Source organism: Peromyscus leucopus, chromosome 8b, assembly GCF_004664715.2.
Source record: "Peromyscus leucopus breed LL Stock chromosome 8b, UCI_PerLeu_2.1, whole genome shotgun sequence".
Classification (NCBI taxonomy): domain Eukaryota; kingdom Metazoa; phylum Chordata; class Mammalia; order Rodentia; family Cricetidae; genus Peromyscus; species Peromyscus leucopus.
Window position 1 is genome coordinate 8989789 of NC_051086.1, and position 23885 is coordinate 9013673.

At 44.3% G+C, this 23885-nt stretch overlaps 1 protein-coding gene across 1 annotated transcript; it reads left to right on the plus strand.

The window, feature by feature from the left end:
* The first annotated feature begins 1912 nt into the window (after positions 1-1912).
* On the plus strand, positions 1913-22597 carry Jpt2 (Jupiter microtubule associated homolog 2). Its single transcript, XM_028854620.2, has 5 exons — positions 1913-2026; positions 6530-6678; positions 14311-14453; positions 19095-19143; positions 20167-22597. Exons 1-5 carry the CDS (start codon positions 1983-1985, stop codon positions 20352-20354), a joined length of 573 nt encoding a protein of 190 aa, XP_028710453.1. The 5' UTR covers positions 1913-1982; the 3' UTR covers positions 20355-22597.
* Positions 22598-23885: the final 1288 nt, after the last annotated feature.

A 23885-nucleotide genomic window follows, 5' to 3' on the forward strand; every position in this document is an offset into this window, starting at 1 on the left:
TCTACTGCTTTGACAGATAGACACATTTGCTCATCATCACCATGTTAAAGGATAAATAGTGGCATCTGTAGCAGAGAATCAGTGGGTGTAACTTCTCCCAACCTAATCAAATATCCATATGTAAAACTGGAAACTGTTAAAGGTTGGAGATTTTTTTAAAACAGCAAGGAAGGCTCCTGGGTTCTACACCTTTCTCTGCCTTTCCATCAGTTTTGATGGTTCATGTTCACCTAGGGCTTCCTCTGTGCATTGGAACTTAGTGTGATATACATGAGATCCGTTTTTGAGATCTACTCTCTCCTCCCCTTCCCCTCTACACACAGGGGTTCTCTGTGTAACCCTGGTTGTCCTTGAACTCACAGAGATCCGCCAGCCTCTGCCTCCTATGTGCTGGGATCAAAGGTGTGTGCCACCATCGCCCGGCTGAGAAAATATTCTGTTAATAATAATGTCTTAGACTTTTTGTTGATTCGTCTTTTCAGAAGATTGAGATCCAGGATCTCTGGTGCTTGGTGTGGATTATGTCCTAGAGGAGATGCTCAGGCGGGCTGAAGTTCATCTATCCTGTAGAGGCAGAGTACTTGCTCAGGGAGTATGACTTTGGGGACATTTCATCTGTTGGTCAACCTTTTTTCCCCACCCTGTTCTTTTTTCATTCCTTGTGGCCTCACTGCTAGGGGAAGTCTCATTCAGTTTAATAGCATTTTTAACCAGATCATATTATTAGAAATGGTCAAAACAAATTTAGAGGGAAATCGTTTCATGTACTTTTTAAAACAGATCCGCCAGATGCATTCATGAGGAAATACCGTACTTTGTCTTAATTTAATAAAAAAGAAAGGAAAAATAACTTTAAAGAAGTAAAAAAAAAAAAAAAAAAAGAAAGAAAGAAAGAAAGAAACCCACAGTATACCTTTCCAAGAGGATAGCCTGATGAGGTCAGTCCAGTTTTGGAAGCACTGCACCAGCCCAACCCTTACTAGTTAGTAAGATCACTGGCTGGAGGGGTGCAGCCAGCAGGCAGAACTCGTGCTGTTTGCTTTGATAATCGTTAAGCCATATCATCTGAGGTTTCCGGCTTGAGATGTGAATTTGTTTTATAGACTATAAATATACAGTGTATGTATAAAGCAGAATGCCTGTCCTTCTGATTATTTTTTGTACCATATTGTAAATTACATTATTTATTCTTTACCAATTTTTTGGGAATAAAAAGGTGTTTTGGTTATTTAATATAATAAACAAAAACTGTTAAACTTCAGCTAAAATTTCCAGTTCAGCTTGTAAAAGTTTTTATTGTGCATAAATACATACTAATACTTGATCTAATGACTGTCTTTTGTACCTGATTTTAAAGCCAGTATGCTTGAGGTATTCAGGTCTGGCAAAGGCGCAGCATCAGTGAGATGAGCCCTGAAGCCTACAGGCCTCAGGAGAGTTCGGCGAATCCTGAGGGTGGACAGGTGGGCCTCAGGGAATGATGGTTGAGTGACCGCCGAAAACAGAGGTGGAGGTCATTGCACAGCCCGCTGCTTCTGTTTTAGGCATGGTCTGTGCTACCCTGAACCCTTGCTTCCTCCTGAAGGCACTGCAACCCCAAAGAAGCCAGCCACCACCCACCCCGAAACTTGCTGGGGGGCGGGGTTGGGGGCGGGGAGGAGTGGATAAGTCCGCAGGGAAATACAGATTCGCACCCAGAGACGCTCCGGTGTCGGAGGGTGGGGCAACCTGTGAGCCAAAGCCTACGTCTGAAGCTGTGAGAGGCGGCTGCTGCGACCAATCGGCTGTAAGCGCGATTCGGCCCTCTCCAAGCCTTCCTCTCATGGGGGCGGGGGGGAGGGTGGGGCATGACTCCACGATAGGTTGCAGCAGTGTGATTGGCGCGGGAGGCGTCCAACGGGCTTGTCCGGGTCAGGGTACCTGCGCGGGACCAAGCGGGAACCGCCGCGCGGCGGCTGGAGAGGCGCGGGGCGGCGGCCGACATGTTCCAGGGCGCGGACGGACAGACTGGCGGGTCGGGCTCCAGGTGCGTGGGACGGTGCAGGGGCCCGGGTGGGCGAGTAACTGCAGCCACGTGGCGGGAGGGAGACCCTACAGATGCGGTGGGTGTGGCTCGTGGCTCCCGTGAGGGTGCTGAGCGCGCTCTCCCGGGTTGGCTGAAGCCGGGCCTCGCAGGAAGGCTGGGAGGCGAGCGAGTGGAGTGGAGACCGGGCGGCGGGACGAAGACACGTGGCTCTCCTGAGGCGCTTGCCTATGCTAGACGCTAGCCGGGCGCTGCCGAGCTCCGTTTGCCGGCCCCTGAGTCCTTCCCGCGTCCAGCCTCCTTTGGTTGGTTACGACGACCCTTGAATGTGGCTGAGTGGAGGCAGCAGTCTCTGACCCAACCCACGACCAGGTGTCCATCGGGTGCACTTACTGGTCTTCCCTGGCCGGGGACCTTCCCAGCACAGTTTCATCTGAACTTTCCTTCTGTCTGATCTGCTTTGAGTGATAAAATGAAACTGGTGTCCTAATGACTTCCCGAGCTCCGGAAGTTAGTAATGAAGTCGGCGTCCATGGATTTTAGGAAAAGGAGGAACTCCTCATTTGATATTGGGGTGAAGGGGCAAGGGAAGCTGCCTTAATTGGACGATGAAACATAATTGGAAGGCTCAGTCTGGGTCATGTTCGACTAGAAACCGTGCTTTGGGTGGCATTTTACCCATGTTGGGGGAGGGGGCGCCTAGTCAGACTGCTTCGAAGACGTACCTTGATTTTTGTCTGCAGCAACTGTAAGGTCTCTGTTGTAGGTTTTCTTTTCTTCTAACCCTGTCCTTTGTCTCCTTGCTGAAGATTTTTCTTGTGCTAGGGACTTTTAAACAGTAAAAGCATTATGGTATTGGTGTCATTCACCCATAAAATGGATAACCGTGAAGAACGTGCCCCACATCTGTTTCTCAATGGCTTTATCCCAGACCTGACCAGTTCCTAAAAGTTTTTCTGAAGTTCACCTTTCCAGGGATTCAGGGGCATTGACACCGTCGAGGTGGGTTTTTTTTGTGTGCCATAGTCCACTTGAACTGTGTGGTTTTTTTTTTTATCTTAGCCTACTGTATCTCTTACATTCTCTTGTGTAATTTGAATATTTCTACTGAAACATTTAAGGAGTACTACAAAAAGGAAAAGTAATTGGAATGTACCCCCGCGTTGTGAATCTGGCCCTAAAATCTGAGCTGGCTAATCTCTCCCTAGCCCCTTACACTCCGTTGGTGTTAGTTAACTGTGATCATGGTTGCTAGTAGCTTCCAGAAGGCCACACTGTGCCATTGTTCTGGGCCCTTTTTATTGAAAGGGCTATTGAACTCTCGGTCCCATTTGTGAGACCCTGCTGGGGCAGGCTTAAGACTTGCCTTGCTTTTGTAGGCTCTGCCACTGTGCTCGCCCCATTGTCTTGGGGATGGAGATGGACACTGCTCCATGATCTTTGCCAAAACTTTGTATGGCCCCACTTTGCTTTGCTTGTTTTCAAATGAAAATGCAGACAAGTAGACAAAAGCAATACTAAATTCTTCATTTCTGTACCCATATAAGCATTTTCAGTAACTGCCCTCCGTCTCCCGTATCTCGTCCCCCCCCCCCCCCCACACACACACACACACGGACTCGGTTTGGGCTCCTCTCCTCCTGAGATGGCTTTGAGGGTCCAGGAACACAGTGCTTCTGTTGCATCTCGCACACGGAACACAAACCATAGACACAGATCTGGCTATACTGTTAAATCCAGAGGTCCAGGCAAAGCACTTGATCACTCCATGTTTTGTGTCTGGAATTGGGGGGCAGCATAACCACAGAGAGACTGGGAAGGTGCTCTATAGAGTGAGGGCCTGCTGAAGTCAAACACCCAACAGGACATTAGTGACTTGGAAAACAACTGTCTTCAAGTAAACGGAAATGATTAAAGTTAGGAATATTCATGCCTGCAATCCCAGCATTGGGACATGGAGGCAGAGGAATCCTGATGGGTTCAAGGTTGGTGTTAGCTTTATAGTGAATTTGAGGCCAGCACTGTTAAGATCCCAACTCTTTTCCAACCCCAGTAAGAAATTGAATGAAGTAGGAATTTTAGCTCATGCTCACGTGCAACTTTATACTGAATTTAGTTCCGTTCTAATGATTTCAGGTCTCTTTCTCAAAGAGCTGACCATAGACCCAAGGGTATTAAACATGACAATCCAAGAAAAGCCTGGGGATAGTCAGAACCGTGTGGTTTGTGTCAATGGGCACTGATGTCAGGTAGACTTGACTTACCCATCACCATCACACATGGTCTAAAATCTTAAGTCTTTCTCTAATGGGCTTCTGATGAAACTTTTTTTTTCCTTTTCAAATGACTTTTCTTTTTTCCGGAGCTGAGGACCAAACCAAGGGCCTTGCGCTTGCTAGGCAAGTGCTCTACCACTGAGCTAAATCCCCAACCCCTCAAATGACTTTTCTATCCCTTCCTAAGGCCCTTCAAAAAATGCTAGCTGTAGATGGCGCAGGTTTGGCACGTCCTCTTTCCCCTTCCTCCCTCCTAAGAAGACAGTGACCTGGCATTGGTTCAAAGGCCCGTCAGTACATGCCTGGCATTTGTGGTGTTGAGTGTCCAGCCTTGATTTTCTGTTGATGCATGACTGGCACATTTTGTCGGCCCTCTGTAGGGCACCTGAGATCCTTACTTTATACAACTCTGCCTTCGAACAGGCAATCTGAGAACTCCATTCACATCAAATTGCAAATAGGCTGACAGCCTTTTTACCTCTGGATGAAACAAACACATCTTAAGTACTTTTGTTGTTCTTGTTAATGAACCCTTGAGTAATTGCTGTTTGTGTAGCTTTTTAGTCAGTCCTAACCTCCACTCTTGGCTTTTATGTGGCAGTCATTTTTTGATTTTAAGTATTTTTCTAAGTGTCTGAGGTCATATAGTCTCAATGCTTAGGCCTTGTCAAAGAGGGTGGAACAAAGTGCGGTACACGCGCCTTTAATCTCAGTAGTGGGAGGCAGGGGCAAAAGGATCTCTGAGTTTGAGGCCAGTCTTTTCTACATAGAGTTCCAGGACAGCCACAACTGCATAGATAACCTGTCTAGAAAAAAAGAAAAGAAAAAAGAGAGAGAGAGAATGTGGGCCGTTCACTGGTTTAAAATTCATTTTCAAGTGGCCCCTCTTCAAAATGCATGTATCGTTTTTATTTTTGAGATGGTCTTAGGTAGCCTTGGCTGGCTTTGCATTCACTATATAGTGGAGGGTAACTTTTTTTTTTTTGGTTTTGGTTTTGAGACAGGATCTTTTCTCTGGAACTCACTATGTCACAGAGATCCACCTGCCTCTGCCTCCTGAATGCTGAAATTAAAGACATGCCCCTACCATGCCAGGCTAAGGATAACTTGAATACTGATCTTTCTACCAAGTGCTAAGATCACACATATTAGCTACCATGCCTGACTAAAGGCATTTTAAGAGTCTAACCAGGTATCTGAAATATATATGCGAATTCTTTCTCCATATTGCAGTCGTATACTTGTGCTCTGGACGTCAGGGCAGAGCTTTGAGGTAATTCTATAGGTCTTCAGCTGCTACAGTAAAAACTCTACTTTTTAAGTTCCCAGTCGTACCTGATGAGGTTTCCCAAAGGTTGGGACTTAAGATAGGCGTTGCTGTGATTGTTTCTGTTTAATTTAAAGCTATGCTTGTAGAATATCAGTAGAGTTGAGAGGGGAATGCTAGTTCCATATGCCATGATCTGAAATAGACAATGCCACCAGAATGGTGGTTTTTCTTTCTAGTCTAGGCATTTCACTGGTTATACCAGACATCCCAATATATTGATTCTTTAAGTCAGGAGTTATCTTTAGAGACTATGAACCTAAGATAAAGAGGAACGTGGAACTTGTTAGAAGACACATAAGAAGGGGTCTGGATTAAAACCCAGCAAAGGTCTCTGGGAAACATAAGGACTCCTTTACCGTATTTGCACACGTCAGGCCTGACTCCAGATTAGCACACAAAGTTCTGGCAGGGGAGTCCCTGGCTACCGTGGCTACTAAGCAGAAAGACAGGTAAAGATAGGGACATACTTACATGTAAACTACGTAGCAAAGTTAAAGACAGCATGGAGAAGAGAGCAAAATAGTACCCCTTTATCTCATGTCTTTTATCCTGATCAGAATCTAAAATGATATTGACAAAGTATTAAAACTAATTTCTGATCCTCCTCACTATGTAATAGGACTTTTAAAGAAATGTAAAGTTCCATATGTGGTTCACCTTACCTCTACCCCTGTGTGTGTTTGTCTTTTCTGTGTAACCCAACTTGGCCTTGAACTCTAAATCCTGCCTCAATTTCCCAAGTGCTGGGATTTACAGTCGTGTACCATCAGGCTTAGTGATGAGCCTGTTTTGGCTCACATCACTGTTGTGTTGGGCTAGACCACAGGAAAGAGACCATCAATACGAATCCTGGGAGTCTGTTAGTCAGCTGTCATTGACTTGTGTTCACTCTCTTTATAGATCTGTGAAGCCCCCGGGAGGAGAATCGAGCAATCTTTTTGGAAGTCCAGAAGAAGGTATTCCTTCAAGCAAGCCTAATAGGATGGCATCTAATATTTTTGGACCAACTGAAGAACCTAAAAACATACCCAAGAGGACAAATCCTCCAGGTATGGTCTTTGTACTTCTTGGCTCCCTTGCCTTCATTCTCTTCTGTTCTTTCTAAAGTATTGTCTTAGGGCTATCATTGCATGACCAAAGCAAGCTGGGAAGGAGAGGGTTTATGTGGCTTACACTTCCATATCACTGCTCATCATTGAAAGAAGTTAGGACAGGAACATAAACAGGGTAGGAACCTGAGGCAGGGGTTGATGTAAAAGCTGTGGAGGAATGCTGCTCATTGGCTTGCTTATCATGGCTTGCTCAGCCTGCTTTCTCAGAACCCAGGACCAGCAGCCCAAGGCTAGCTTCACCCACATGGACTGGGCCTTCCCACATTAATCACTAATTAAGAAAATGCCCTATGGGTTTGCCTACGGCTCACTCTTAGGAGGCATTTTCTTAACTGAAGTTCCCTCCCTTCGGAAGACTACAGCTTATGTCAAGATGACATAAAATAGTTCTGGCTTTGTTTTATTTTGTTTTAATTTTTAAGACAGGGTGTCACTATGTAGACTAGGCTAGCCTTAAACTCACAGAGATCTGCCTGCCTCTGCCTCTCCAGTAGTGTAATTAAAGACATGTAAGAGGTCATGTACAACAGCAAGAAGCACTACCTCCTTCGGGTCCTATAGCCCAAGGTTATGGGCAAAGTAAATACCACTGCATTTCTCCTTTTTGTCTAAATAAGAAGGTTCCAAACTTTTTTTTTTTTTTCTCTCCCCGAGACAGGGTTTCTCTGCGTAGCTTTGCGCCTTTCCTGGAGCTCACTTGGTAGCCCAGGCTGGCCTCGAACTCACAGAGATCCGCCTGGCTCTGCCTCCCGAGTGCTGGGATTAAAGGCGTGCGCCACTACCGCCCGGCAGGTTCCAAACTTAATTCAAACTATATATAATAAGAGTGATTATCAAGTATCGTCCAGGAAAAACAAAGGGTAATAACATAAACAAAAATAGAACCATAACCAACAACATCAAACAAGAAAGACATGCTAAATGTCCAGAAATGTCCAGATCACGGGTAAATGACAAATTACTGAGAATACTCTAATAGCTGTCCTATTCTGAAGATTGTAACTGTAACTATCTAGTTTTCAACTCCATCAAAGACCCGAGAAGGAACATAATAATACCTGAGAAAACAGGAAATGCAAGCAAGCATTTTTCAAAATTCTTGCCAGAATAGACAGAGATAGCTGGCAGCCTGGACAGTCACCTAAAGTTTCTTAACATTGTTGGGGCATCCAATTTGGCTACAGACCTAGAATATCAGACCATTCTCAGAAGCAGAAATTTTGAAAGACCATATTGCCCTGTCTTGACAAGGTTCAGAAGTCGCTTTTCCTTATGTTCTGCTCCTCTGGAAAGGACAGCGTTCATACTGTCTGCAGTTGAGGCAATGGAAGTTCTTTGCCCAGCAGGCCATTTTGTGCCAAGAGGAAGACAAACTTCTAAATAGAAATGTCTTAGAAGCCCAACATTCTCTCAGGTTCAGATCAGTGCTGCCAGGAGCAATTGTATCTCACGTCAACAGAATTCTAAGTTATCACAACATTTAAATGCCATATTCTCTAGGTCTCTGAAGTCTTTGAAGATTACCTACTCGTCTGACCTATGTTCTTGTAAATCTGGAGAACCTAACTAACTAACTATAGAGATGACAAGCATGAGTGACTAGCTCAGTAAATCTTCTCTACTAAAATAACTTAAGAACTAAGGCTTCACGTTAACAACGTAAACAGTCTGTAAGCAGATGTACCACATAATGACAATGACCTCAAAATTGTGACAATGCACAAAATAACACAGAAGTAGGAATGTATATATAGTACAATATGCAATATGACAATAATCCTAAATATATATCAATACACAAAATATCCTAAACAGAGGTAGAATATACATACAGTACGACAAATATAACATTACATTTGTATCAATATAAAAAATATTTCAAACAGGAGTAGGACTGTGTACAATACAACAAATAAAGTTTTGTATTTGTATCAATATACAAATTATCTTAAATAAGAATGTAATAGTAGTTTACATTTGTATGTAAAATACAAGAATCCTTATCAGTGCAAATTATCCAAGGCTGATAGTTTGCTAAATCAGTTTACTAGTCGATACAATAATCTCCCTTAATGTTACTATACCTATCCATCCCCCTTTTTCTTTTCTAAAGAATACTGAGTCTAAATTTTATTTTTCTACCCCCAACCCTGTAACCATCCATCCATAACCCTGAGAAAAATGAAGCCTTTGGGAGAGGGGCATCATTTTCTTAGAATTACTTCCTGCTGTTTAGGGGGCGAAAGTATCTGTGGGGTCCTGTAAGAAAGCTCAGATAGTTAGATTTCAATGGGACTAGCTGTAGAGTCTGCAGCCAGTCTCAGAGTAATGGGTAAGATTGTCTGAGACTTTGGCTAGAAGTGTAGTGTGATGGACCATCTCATCTTGGAACTGTCCTGAAGAGTTTGCAGTCCAAGGCTGATCGTTGAGTAGTGTTCTTAGGCATCTTTCTGGACTGAGTAGAGTCATTGCAGGGCCCCATCTTCCTTTTGGAGACTTCAGAGATTACTATTGGAAAGACTTACTTTTCACTGTGAAAACTTGAACATTATTAACATCAAAATGGAAAGTTTAGATTTAGGGTGATTTGAGGAAGGATTTCCAGAAGTCAAGGATAAGCATGGAAAGAATTCTTTATAGAATCTAGACAACAATGGCCCCTAGATTGTCAGTTTTCTTCTGTCTCACACCAGCTGGCTCTTCCAGTATGAGACAGAATCTCCTACTTTTTCTTTTTGCAATATGCTTGAGTTTAAAGAAGGAGAGAGCCACATTCCAACTCCAAAGCTAGCTTGATTTATAATTGAATCAGGACCGCAACTTTTCTAGAGTTAAAGAGATATTGGCAGTGAGATATTACCCTGTAGAGTATATTTTAAGACATTATGTACAATGGCAAGAAGCACCGACTCCTTCAGGCCTTATAGCCCAAAGTCGTGGGCAGAGCGAATACCAATATAGTCATGCACTGCCATGCCCAGCTTGTTCTGAGTTTGTTTGTTTGCTTGCTTTTTGTTGTTATTTGAAGACAGAGTCTGTGTAGCCCATGTTGTGAACTCAAAACCTTCCTGCTTGTCTACTAGGTGCTGGGATTGCAGTGTGGACCATGTGCCTCACTTTTTTTTTAATTTATTGTGTATACAGTGTTCCACTTGCATGTGTCCCTGCATGCCAAGATGGGACCAGATCTCATTATAGATGGTTGTGAGCCACCATGTGGTTGCTGGGAATTGAACTCATGGCCTCTGGAAGAACAGCCAGTGAGTGCTCTTAACCTCCAAGCCTTCTCTCCAGCCCCTCACTTTTTTTTTAATGTGGATCCTTTCAGACACCTTTTGTAGCACCTTATCCCTTGTCAGCGGTTTCTTTAAAGGGAGAGAAAGGCTGTCACTTTCTCTCTTGAAGGTGACTAGACCATTTTTCATGTTTCATCTACTTAGCATATAACTTGCCAAAGTTGCTGAGGGTGCTGGGTGGTGGGTTTCTGGGTCTCAGAGCCCCTAATCTGAAATTTCATGCAAATTATTCTTGTATAATATTAGGGGAACCAGCCTCAATATTATACATCCCAGGGGCTCAGGAGAGAGAACTACTAACGACGAGGACTATTTTCAGGAAATAGAATCTCAGCACACCGAGTTCTATAGTCCACTTGCTTTAATTCCTCTGGCATAACATCCTTTATACACAGCTTCAGTTCTGTTCTCATGTCTAGCTCCTTTCTTGCCTGGTTTCTCTATATTTATCTACTGTCCCCTCTAGGTTCTATCTTAATTCCTTCATCTAGTTCTGTCCCTTCTAGGTTCTCATCTATCTAGTTCTTTCCCCTATCAGCTCCTCTCACATCTCCTCTCTCATCTGGCTCCTCCTCATCTTGTTCTTCCCCATCTGGCTCTTCCTCATCTTCCATCTCATTCCTCTAGTCCTCTCTTTTAGCCCTCCAATCTAGTTCTTCCCCATCTCATTTTGTTCCTCTCAAGTTCTTCCCCATCTAGTTCTTCCATTCTCTTTTCTCCCCCCTGTGCCCTGGAAGTCCCAGTATATAAAAGGGAGAGTCCGAGCTAAATTGTGTAAAGCTATTACTTAATGTCCACCTCTCCTAGGCGTTGTCTCCTTGTGGAATTTATCGTAAGTCAGGGACTAACAATGGGCGCCCACCTGGGTGGTGTTTCCTGTAGTCCTTGAAAGTGGCTAAGGGAGATAATCTGATTCCAGAGAAAGCCTTTCCTGAGGCTGTTCTCCAAATACCTGGAATGTGTGTGTGTCCAGAGAGTGATCAGTACTTCTTAGGGAAAAGTCAATTGGGAAAACTATGAAGGCACACATGATTTTCATAACAGAATACGGCTGATATATAACAAGCCAAGTAACACCAAAAACTCCTTGGGATTTGGCTTCCTCTGGAGGAATTCCCTGATCCCTCCAGGTAGTGACTTTGCCATAACCAGCTGAGTTCTTATGATATATTCCTGCAGCCCACAGCAAATTATGTATTCAGATGTTTTCCTTAGGAAGAATATTTTTTGTTGTTGTTTGTTTTTTGTTTTTTGAGACTGGGTTTCTCTGTGTAGCCTTAACTGTCCTGGAACTCATTCTGTAGCCCAGGCTGGCCTTGAACTCAGATCCACCTGCCTCTGCCTCCCAAGTGTGGGACTAAAGGTGTGCTCCACCACTGCCCAGCCTGGTTGGTTTTCAAAGTTTCACCTTGAACTTTTAGTCCTTCTGCCTTAGCCTCGTGAGTTCTGTTACTAAGTGTATTTCTTCAAGTTTAAACCACGCCAAATTTGCATATTAAATAAAGTGTGCTGTGGACAGCCTGGAATGACACTGGAAGGCAGTGCCTCCCCCCTCGAGGTCCAGGCACTTTCGCTAGTATGATCACTGAATGTACCTGTTCTTCATCCGTATCAGCTGGTTTGATTTCACTAGTCACCTTGGGTATCATTATTTCTATTTTACAGTTCAAAAGGTAGAGAGACAAGGTATACTTATTCAAGATCACACAGTTAATGAATAACTGTAGCACAAATCCTAATTGGTCTTATTAATAAAAACCCGGAGTCAGATATCAGGGTGAAGCTGAAAGATCAGAGAAGCAGAGCAGCCAGCCACTAGTTCTTAACTCTGCGAATTCCTCAGCCAAAAGGGGGCTCTCAGCTCCTGTCCACTCCCGCCTTATATTCCTCTCTCTGCCCAGCCATATCACTTCCTGTCCCCACCTTCCTAGTGCTGGGATTAAAGGTGTGTGCCACCACTGCCTGGCCTCTGTGGCTAACTAATGGCTAGCTTTGCCCTCTGATCTTCAGGCAAGCTTTATGTGTCAGAGCACACACAGAATAGCACCACACTGAGCAGGGACTGCCTCTGACAACTTGGCCATGGAGCCCTTTACTCCACACTATATCACCTCCATGCAGGAGTGCTCAGTGTGGGGCTGATCCCAGGGGGTCTGTGACTGAGGTCAGAATGTTTTAGTTTGCAGAGGTGCAGCTCTTGTGTATCCCTAAGTGTTATTTCTCCCTTAAAAAGATAGACCCTCATTCAGTCCCCACTTTTATGCACAATCACAAGCCTCCCGCTAGCTACGCTCCTGATCCCTACAAGCCGGTGTCTTCCAGAAAGGGTCTCTGCTCCATCAGTAGGACTATGAAGGGCCTTTTCCTAGGTATGTTAGCTAGCAAAAAAAAAAAAAAAAAATTTCCTCAGAAAAGATTTGGGCATTCCTACTCTTCCTTTAGATTGCTCTTGAGAATTATGTGATAGCAATGTGGTTATGATAGCTAAAAAAACAACTGTTTAGTAACTATTCAGGAGGACACACAAAAGGTCAAAACTCATTAAAGAACACGTTAGCTTTCTTCTACTTCTGTTAGCTCTCAGTTAATTGCTTGGTCTAGAGGGGACTGAGAGTGGAATAGTCACTTCGTTCATTCATATACAAGCAAATGAAACAAATTAACCCCTTTTTACGTTAAAGTTATGTCCTATAAAGATTATTTTGTATCTTTATTTACATAAAAATATGTCCATGGAGCCGGGCTGTAGTGGGCGGTAGTGCACACCTTAATCCTAGTACTCCATAGGCAGAGGCCAGCAGATCTCTCAAGGCCAGCCTGGCCTACAGAGCAGTTCCAGGACAGCCAGGGCTACACAGAGAAACCCTGTCATGAAACCCTATACCCACCCCACCCCAAAAAATGTTCATGGAATGCTTCTTTAGTTATATGGTGCTTGACTTTTCCTAGGGAGATGTAAACAGACTTCTATTCATCCTAGATAGTCTATCAACAACAGACCAAATAAACAGTCCATCCAAGTCCAGCTTGTAAACCACTAAGTTTACTGGGGTTGTTCATAGGAGCATCATTGAAAAATTACTTAGAAGGAGCATGGGTGACTCTGCATCACTGAAAAGTCCATTATCAGCATAGATTTAATCCCCCCTTGAGTTAATGTTCTGTATATTCTAACATTTTCTGAGGCCATGTGTATCTGGGTCATGATTACATACAGCTGGATACAGGAGGGAGGAAGTGGCTGGAATTTCAGGTGAGGTTCTAATGACCCATCCATGGCTCCTATGAGGGCAGTAGTCAACGGGTCTCTAGTTGAGGGTCTCATGCAGGTAATCACAGCTACTCTGATTATTGTAATGGCTATGTTATGCCTGGAAGACAGTCCTCCATATCATATGAAAAGCATAGTTGGCATGTATTGATTATTTGTACTATAGACATTGTCTTGATCATTTGTCCTAATAGCTACAGCAACTTACAGAATCCTTATACAGCCCAAGAGATTGGTCCATTTGTTGTCCTTATTGTACAGTTGAGGAATTGGAGGCACAGAAAGGCCAGGTAGCTTTGAGCACCGTGGGTAGTCGGTGGGGTATTTCTTCTGTTGTAGGTTATAAGTTCAGTTGGTGTACTAGAGCCATGATTTGTTTGCCTCCCTGTAACATAATGCTGTGGGGAAGGTGGGTGCTTGGTATCTACAGAGTGAAGACAGCAGTTGTTATTTTGTACCTTTCTGCCTAACATAGGCATCCTTGTATAGTGTCCAGGCCTCTGGCCATAAGATCTGCTTAAGATGCACATTTCTATCACAGCTTCGTAAACTCATGGCAGGCAGCAAGGCAGCTTAACTTGTTGACATCTAATCATCACTATAAGTTCTAGCCAGAAGGAGGTCAGTGACTAACCTTATTGTTCAGATTATAGGTTCACCATGAATAGCAGTGAACTAAACATTTAGTTATTTGTTTGCTTTTAATCTGCTTAAGAACTCTTAACAAAGGAGACTTTCCACTGGAAAACTTGAATTGTCCAGCATTAAGGGAGCTCTGGGGAAAGGTGGTGTTTTAGTCTGTCTTGCTTTTAGAGTCCAGACCAGGTTAAGGATTAGCTGGGATGTAAGGCTTCAGGGACTTGAAGTAATTATCCTACCCTATTGCCCTGGAACTTAGGAAGACATTAAGTCTTCAATGAAAGATTGTCTCTCAAGGTAACAGCAGTGGAGTAGTATCAGATGGGTGCTCTGATGTTCATTGTTCTGTGATTGTTTCTGCAGGGGGCAAAGGAAGTGGTATCTTTGATGAATCGTCTCCTGTGCAGACTCGACAACGTCTAAACCCCCCTGGTGGGAAGACTAGTGACATATTTGGGTCCCCAGTCACGGCCACTGCACCCCTGGCACACCCAAACAAGCCCAAGGTATGGACAACATTCATGTAGCAGACAGAACAGAAAAATAAAAGTTGGGCCAACTTAACTTTTTCTAAAAAGGCAGCTGTAACATCATTAGGAAGAGTCAGACAGTGTTGGTTTCCCGAGCATGGTCATTCATCATTAGGTTTGGAGTCACCCAGGAAACACGTTTCAGCCTCATAACTAAATCCCTCAGGGAAGCAGCCATGTTACCCTAGCTACACAACAGCTGCCCGGCGCCTGTCTATGCTGCCCTGCTTTGTGCATGAGGTCTGGGGACAGCACATAGCATGAGGGTTGACAGACCTCATGAGTTTCGAAAGGAAGGATGATGGGTCCGTTTTCTAAAGTACTGGAGTTTAAACCTGGGGCTTTGTACGCTCTGGACAAATACTCTACCCGTGAGCTGCCTCCCCAGCACAAGATTATGGCTCTTGATGGGCTTTTCTCCACTCAAGGTTGAGCTTGTATTAGTTATCTTTGAGGATTTATGGTGCTTAGCAAATGGGGATCACAGGCTTCTGATCCAGTAAAGGCACCCTTGTAATAAGATAACATGATCTCCTTGCCTGTGCTCCAACTCAGGAGCTGCTGGGAAAAGAATACCAGAGCAATGTGACTTTGGACTTGACCTTTGAACATACTGATTAGATCTCTGAACTCACTGGGCAGAGGCAGAGGCTGGCCAAAGCCAGCCTTAGCTTTCCTGTGACCCAGAGCTTTTGGTAATGAAGCCCAGGACTATGTTATTGTTATAATTATTAGTAGTATCTTTGTTTTACTTACTATTTTTTATTTAAAACTTTTTTAGATTTTAAATTTTTTATGTGTATGAGTATTTTGCCTATATGCATGTTTGTACATCATTTGTGTACCTGTTGTCTGACAAGGTCAGAGGGCATCAAATCCCCTGGTTCTGAAAGTTATGGATCATTGTGGGTGATGGAAATTGAATACATTCTCTGCAGGATGCGATTAATGCTCTTAATTGCTGAACCATCTCTGCATTCCTTCACCCCCCTCTAATGAGAGACAAGGTCCCACTCTGTAACCTAGACTGGCCTCAGTCTCACTCTGTAGCCCAGGACAGCTTTAACTTTGAAGCAGTCCTCCTGCCTCAACATTCCAAATACTGAGATTATAGATGCGTTCACCACACCAGGGTTTTTGTTTGTTTGTTTGTTTGTTTTTTGTTTTTTTAAAGATTATTTATTATGTATACAGTGCTCTGTCTGCATGTATCCTTGCAGGCCATAAGAGGGCACCAGACCCCATTACAGATGGTTGTGAGCCACCATGTGGTTGCTGGGAATTGAACTCAGGACCTCTGGAAGAACATCCAGTGCTCTTAACTGCTAAGCCATCTCTCCAGCCCCCCACACCAGTTTTTTATGGTTTTGTTTTGTTTTGTTGTTTTTAGAGGCAGGTTTTCTCTCTGTATCCTTGTCTGTCTTGGAACTCACTCTATGGACTAGGTTGGCCTCAAACTCACAGAGATCAGCCTGCCTCTGCTGGGATCAAAGGCGTGCGCCACCATCGCCCAGCCCACAACAGTTTTTATTCAGTGCTAGGGACTGAACCCAGGGCTTTGTGTATGCCAAGCAAATATAATATCAGCTGAGATATATATACCTTCAGTTTTTCTCCATCTTTTTAGTAGCAAAAAGCTAGGGTCTAGCCAGATGTGGTGATACAGGTTGAATTTAGCACTTGAGAGGAAGAGGCAGGACATAGAAGTTCAGGGGCTTTTTTTTTTTTTTTTTTTCTACATAGTGTCTTGACACCAGCCTGGGTAACTTGAGACCTTGTCTCAAGTTAAAAAAACAAAGAAAGAGTAGGTGGGCAGGGCCATGGGGTGGGAAGTGGGAGAAAGGATCTACAGACGTGGTATTTCACACCTGTAATCTCTGAATTAGGATGGCTAAAACAGAAGATCCAGACTTCAAGACCAATCTGACTATACAGTGAGACCCTGCGGTGTTTGTTTGTTTGTTTGTTGTTGATTTAAGAATAGTAAGGCATAGCTAATTTTTTCTTTTTCTTTTTTTGGTTTTTCCAGACAGGGTTTCTCTGTGTAGCTTTGCGCCTTTCCTGGAACTCACTTGGTAGCCCAGACTGGCCTCAAACTCACAGAGATCCACCTGGCTCTGCCTCCCAAGTGCTGGGATTAAAGGCATGCGCCACCACCGCCAGGTATAACTTTTTAAAACAGGAAATTCTTAACCATTTCTGGAGTTGTGTATGGGAAGTCATTATGCTTGGCTCAAGGGCTCATTTCCGTATTAGAGTAGAAATGTAAAGACTGAAACAGGAGAAAAGAACAAGAAATGGGAGTGCAGAAGTCGAGGCTAGCCTGCTCGGGTCCCCTGCATTCCTGGGCCGGCCGGCCTTGCTGCCGTGACGTCTCTTTCTGTTGGGAGCCCGGTTGTGTTGATTCTAGAGAGAAAAATCTTTGTGTCTGTGGGAACTCTGCTGCACTTGGACTAGATCAGAAAACTGCTCTACAGGGCAGCTCTTCTCCACTGAGGAAGGACCTGAATTAGCTGTGAGTGTGAATTCTGGGCCGAAGTGCCGCTGTTATTCACTGATGGGAATTAAACCGAAGGCTTTGTACGTGCCGAGCATGTGCTCTACCAACTGAGCTACGTCCTCACTCCTTTTCTGTTGTCGTTTTTAGCTCTTTGGGAGAGCCTGCTACCCAGCTCCCAAATAAATCACACGGCGGCTTATTCTTAATTATGAATGCCCAGCCATGGCTTAGTTTCTTGCCACCTTTTCTTAAATTATCCCATCTACCTTTTGCCTCTGGGCTTTTCCCATTCTCTTCTATAAATCTTACTCTTACTCCGTAGCTTGCTGTGTAGCTGGGTGGCTGGCCCCTGGAGTCCTCCTCCTTTTGTGGTGCCTCTACTTCTCCATCTCTTTTTCTTCCTCTCTCCCCTTCCCAGATTTCTCCTTCTGTTGTTTCTCTCCCTGCCAGTCCCACCTATCCTTTCTCCTGCCTCGCTATTGACCGCTCAGCTCTTTATTAGACCATCAGGTGTTTTAGACAGGCACAGTAACACAGGTTCACAGAGTTAAACAAATACAACATAAACCAAAGTAACACACCTTAAAATGCTATTCTACAACACTTTTCCACAGAACAAAAGGAATCAGAGTAGAGCTTCTCTCATTTATTAAACATAGGGGTCCTTTGACTCAGGAGCATTGGGTACCCCAATCTCATTAGAGATAGGGCCAGTTTCAGGCTGAAGTCAGGATATACAAGAAGCCTGAAATGTCGTCATATGATACCAGGAAGCCAAGAAAATATTACGGATACTGAGAACCAAGGGAAAGAAGAGCCATGGACCACAGAGGAACCATTGGGTCATAAACGAGGACAGTAATTGCAATGGATTAAAATTCACCAACTATTTTGAATATGTTGTTCAAAAAAATCTAGTTTTAGACCTCTAGAGTGTACCTGAAAACCAACTCATTAAATTTGTTGCAAAAAAGAATAAATGTGCTAGGCAGTGGTGGCACATGCCCTTAGTCCCAGCACTTGGGTGGCAGAGCCAGGCGGATCTCTGGGAGTTTGAGGCCAGCCTGGTCTACAGAGCAAGATCCAGGGCAGGCACCAAAGCTACACAGAGAAACCCTGTCTGGGGAGGGGGTCGTTTCTGTCCCACAATTAATTAATTCTTAAGAATGATGTTTTACAATTTGGAACCTGGTATGGCTACTTTTTAAAAAGCCTTATCTTGGGTATTTATGAAGAAATAAATTAACTTGGATTTATTTCAGTATAATGCAGAAGATTTTTAGAGGGCATTGTTCAGACAAAGATGTCAGTGAGTTAGCATCACTGTTGTAGTTCGTGATTTACACGGGCTCAGTCACAGTCTGGAAGATCAAACCAGAGAGGCTCTTCGTGCTAGAAAGCACCTAACCCCTGAGCAGCACTCTAGCCTATGAGTTTGTTTCTTGTGAAATTGCATTGTTTTTAGTTACGTGTAGGTGTGTCAGCATGTGGACGTGTGCACATGAGTGCAGGTACCCTCGCAGGCATCATATTCCCCTGGAGCAGGAATTAGAGACAACTGTAACTAGGAGCCGATCTCAGGTCCTGTGGAAGAACAGCAGGCGTTCTTAACCACTGAGCCATCTCTGGCTCACTACAAACATTTTAAAGGTTAGAAATAAAGCAGTCCTAACCCGGTGGTGGGGCACTTTAATCTCAGCACTCTGGAGGCAGAAGCAAGTGAATCTCTGAGTTCGAGGTCAGCCTGGTCTACATAGAGTTCCAGGACAGTCAGGTCCAAACAGAGAAGCTGTCTCAAACAACAAGTGAATGGATAAAGCCGACCCGATAGTGCAGGTCTATACCCCAGCTATCCAGGAAGCTGAGGTCACTACCTGCCTGCCTGCAGAGTGAGGTCAAGCCTAGACTTTGGAAAATTTAATGAGATTCTAGCTCATAAAGTAAAAAGAACTTGAGGATGTGGCCTGGTGGTAGAGTGCTTCCCTGGCGGGCATGAGGTCCTAGGTTCAAGCCTTGAGTGGATAGGAGGACAAGACTTTAAAAAAAAAAGTCATTCATCCTCTAATTTTCATTGTCTACCTGAATGAGCACTAACCTGGCGGCTTACTTTGTTGTAGGATCACGTTTTGCTATGTGAAGGTGAAGACTCTAAGTCTGACCTGAAAGGTAAGTGTATTTCCTGCTCCTTCTGTGTGACTTCATGTTAGAAGAGTTGCTAGTGCATTTGGCAAACCAAAGGTAGCATTCCTCTGTGCCTTCCAAGAAGCTGACCAGAAGGAGCATTAGAGAGATGGCTCAGATGGCTCGCTGGCCTCTTCCAGAGGACCCCGGTTCAATTCCCAGCACCTACAAGGCAGCTCACAACTGTCTGTAACAACAGTTCCAGGGGATCCAGCACCCTCCACAGACAGACATGTAGGCAAAACACCAACGGACATTAGATGGATGGATGGATGATAGGTGGGCAAAGTGGCTAAGAGGGGTTAGTATTAAAGAAGGTTGGGGTTGGGGCTGGAGAGATGGCTCAGAGGTTAAGAGTACCTGCTGTTCTTCCTGAAGTCCTGACTTAATTCCCAGCAACCACATACATGGTGGCTCGAAGCCATCTATAATGATAATGAGATCTGGTGCCCTCTCCTGGCCTGCAGGCATATACAGAGGCAGAGCACGGTATTCATAATAAATAAATAAATCTTTAAAAAAAAAAAAAAGAAAAAGAAAAAGAAAGGGTTGGGGTCATGATGAGCATAGTTACTTCTGGTAATACTTCTAGGTTTTCTTCTAAAACAGTGGTTCTCAACCTTCCTAATGCTGCAACCCTTTAATACAATTCCTCGTGTTATGGTGACCTCCAACCATAAAATTATTTTCATTGCTACTTCATAACTGTAATTTTGCTACTGTTATGGATCGTAATGTAAATATCTATGTTTTCCGATGGTCTTAAGTGACCCCTATGAAAGGGTCAGTCAACTCCCAAAGGAGTCGTGACCCACAGGTTGAGAACCACCGTTCTGAAGCTCATTTGTGCCAGTCTAAAGGGTGGGGATCCAGAATGCTTCATGAGCTTGAGACCAAGTGGGAGCTAGTAGAATTCTGAGCTCATCCAGTGTGCTGTGACACTTAGTGAGGCTTGCTCCACAGTGAAGTCACTGCCTCTCACAGACAAATGCTGACTTCGTCCCACAGCTGCAGCCAACTCCACACCCAGAGGAGAGCAGAGCGAGAAGGGAAGCTCAAAAGAAGCAGACCATACCAAGAAAGCAGAGCCTACACCTACAGTTGACAGTCACGAGCCCAGACTGGGACCGCGACCGCGTTCCCACAACAAGGTCCTGAACCCGCCGGGAGGCAAATCCAGCATCTCCTTCTATTGAGAGGCTCCTGCTCTATGGAATCAGACCAAACACTCAGAGATAGGATATTGAATGTTAGTGCTTCCTTTAACCCAAATGAGTCGGGGTGGGAGAGGGCTTGTCATGCGTGTGGGGTTGCCTGCTCATAGGCCTTGTTGCCATTGGAAGAGCTGCAGAGAGGACTGTGCTTTCCAGATGGCCAAGATACACGTCTGTGGGGATAAAATGGGGTACTCTTATGCCTCCTCTCTAGCTGTTCTGTGTGGAACAGTGAGGTTCTGGGGAGGGCAGAAGAGATGACCCCTTAGCAGAAGGATCACTAGGGTCTATATTGTCCTTGTATCAGCAGTCTGCTGGCTGTTGGGTATCTAAGAATGGTTGGGTTGGGGGATAAACCCAGACTACCTGTGGAATGGAGGAGGAACACCAACAGAAACTCTTAAAGACAGAGTGAAGTCTACATAGCCTTTCCTTTCAGGGAATGCCTATCACCAAAATGTGTCCACCTCTGAGATTACCTCTGAACCCTAGTGTCTCCTTGTCTTTTTCCCCTCAGTCCACCCCTATAGTGTTGGAACGTGACTGCTCTTTTTGGTAGCAGTCAACAGAAAATCAAACAGTAATTCTCAGTCTTGTCCTGAGTGGAAGGTTTTACACCCTGATCCTCTGAATTGTCCCTTTCCTGTACCTAAAACCATGGCCATGTCTAGGTAGCAGCCTGTCTTCCTCTGTGTAGGCTTGGTTCCTGCCACGCCAGATTTGCATGTGGGTTGTTCCTTTTGTTTCTCTCATCAGCCTTAAGTCTGGGCCTTAGTTCCTCACCCATGAGGGGCTCTTGCTTGCTACCCATGTTTCTTCCTATACATGAGGTCTCTGGCCTCTGCAGGGCTTAAAAAACGACTCAGATATGTCCAGGTATTGGGTGAATTCTTGGTTTTCCCGTCTTGCTTTGTTCTATAATCGGGAGGAAGACCTGCTGAAGGACACCGGGTTGGGTGGTTTCTTTACCGATCTGCAGAGGTGTTCTTAGGATCGACTTCTGAATACCCGGTATGCGCTGTGCTTCCGACACTCCGAAAACGATATTGTAGTACACCAAAGCACAGGAGCTGCCTGCGCCACCTTTAGAGAGTGCCAGGCTTCCCAGCCTTGCTCATGAACGGTGCTCCTTAGGCCTGGGGTTAAGGATTTTGGCAATAAGTCACACCTTCAGCGGACAGCAGAGATACTGGGCACCATAGTCATGCTGCCGCCAGTTAGGTTACTCCCTGTCAGGCACATGTCCGTCCCTCCTGTCAGCCTTAAGGGCTGCAGCCTTAGTTCCTTGGTTCCCTTCTGGTGGGCATCTGTGAGAAGGGCTTCTAAGTGGTGCTACCTTTGTTTCTAGTGCCTACAGAGCATCACAGCAGATGCCAGAAATGTCCTCGTTACATTTTGGAAAAGCAACAGTTCTGCAGTCACGCTCATAGTGACCTAGATGCTTAAGTGCCTGCAGGAGCCACCTGCCAAGTTCTGCTTCCTACACCTGGTTCATTGAGGGGTCTGACCATGGCTTTGTCAACCAAAGAGTTTTTCCCCTTCAGCTGTCCTGTATCCTGATGCCAAGAAACATGTATTATGTGTGTAATTCTGTAACAACTCAAATGGGTTGTGGTTCAGTCATGAGGATGTCATTTGGAATTCAGAGCATTTTTTCCATTTAAGAAAATGTCATAAATGTTTGCTTTATTTAGCCCAGACACTAACGTCTTTAACTTATAAGGAAATAATACAATGATAGAAATAAACCTCCTTTTGTAACTGCTTTCTTAAGTAGAAAATGATTTGTGAATTCCAAAATCAATGGTGAAGAAGGAATCTGACATCACTGTGCTGGCTCTGCTGTGAGCCCAGTGAGAGAAAAGCTCCAAGCGCTGCTTGCTGGCCTGGATGACTAGGAGGAGATGGGGACCTGAGACAGTGACCCACAGCAGCTGCCTTATTCAACTCCCCTGTCTTTCTGTCTTTCCCTGAAGCTGGGCTCAGCATGGACAGTCTGCCTCCTAGGAGGAGGCACTGCCTAGCTAAACCCAGTAGTAGACAGTTATCACCTGCATTAAGCCTTAAAACTTTTAAGTGCATTTGGTGCCAACATTTTCCTAGCGCTATGTCAGAGCAAGAAACCTGTCCTTACATCATAATGCAATTTTGATAGGAGCGTTTTGTTGTTTTTATGAGGCAAAACTGGATATAATGGTTGAATTAAACTTAGTAACCACATACTTATAGCCTGTGTGTATTTGTGTGTTCGTGCTCCTCCATGGTGGAGTGGAGGCATAATGCCTGAACTGTGGTCCTTTTCATAGCTTTCTGTTCATAAAAATTGTTTCTCGCCAGACGGTGGTGGCACACCTTTAATCCCATCACTTGGGAGGCAGAGGCAGGCGGATCTCTGTGAGTTCCAGGACAGCCAGGGCTGTTACACAGAGAAACCCTGTCTCGAAAAACAAACAAAAAAAAGATTACTTCTCCCTTCCTTGACCTTGATCTAGAAATGCTTAAGATAATCATCTCTAAGATTTGAGCAGAATTAATGGGCAATATGCTGTAATCTACTATCTAGTTTTATGTAGTTGAAGTGTATTCTTTAGGACAAGTGATATGAGAAAATTTAACCTGCTCCAGCTTGGCTTTGAAATACCCCAGCAACCCAGTAACAAGTCTTGCAATGTCTACATAATAAGTTCCATGACGGCCAGGGCTATACAGAGAAACCCTGTTTTAGGTAGGTAGGTTGGTAGACAGACAGACTGACACTTCATGAAGAAAACCAATGTGTGTTACCTGAAACATCATAACTTGCTTGTCTATACATAATTACAAATGTAGTGAGTTCCATGAACTGGGTTAGAACCCGACAATACAGGATCACATTAGCAAATGTTCCAGCCCTGGACAGGCACTAAAAGATGTCAGCATGTCTCCAGAGGCTAGACAGTTGACTCCCCGTGGCCCTACCTGTCATTAGAGTGAGGAAGTGGAGTGTCACAGTTGCCAACTCAAGTCTCATTCTTAGAAATAATATTGGAATTACATGGCTTTTGTGTTAGCTCCTAAACTAACATTCTATCCTGATTTTTAGCCTTCTGGTAGATCAGTCATGAAATATTCTTATCTTAGTTATAACCCTGTGCTATCTGAAACCCAATTCATGAAATAATGAAAGGGACATAACAAGGATATTTGATAATTTTGGCAGACATAGGGACATGATTAAAGTAGAACTTTTGACATGTATTATTTACTTTTCTACTACTGGGATAAAATACCATAATCAAGGAAGTGTATATCTGGTCCTGCGGTTCCATAGGTATGGATCCATCACCATCCTGGCAGGGAAGCATGCAGCCAGCAAGCAAGAGGGTAAAGCAAGTAGCTCCTCACATCTTCAACCTCAAAATCTGGCCCCAGTGGCAACTCTGTGAACAAGGCCATGCTTCCTAAGCCTCCCAAAACAGCATAGCATCAACTGGGGATCCCGTATTCAAATGCCTGAGGCTATAGAGGGACAGT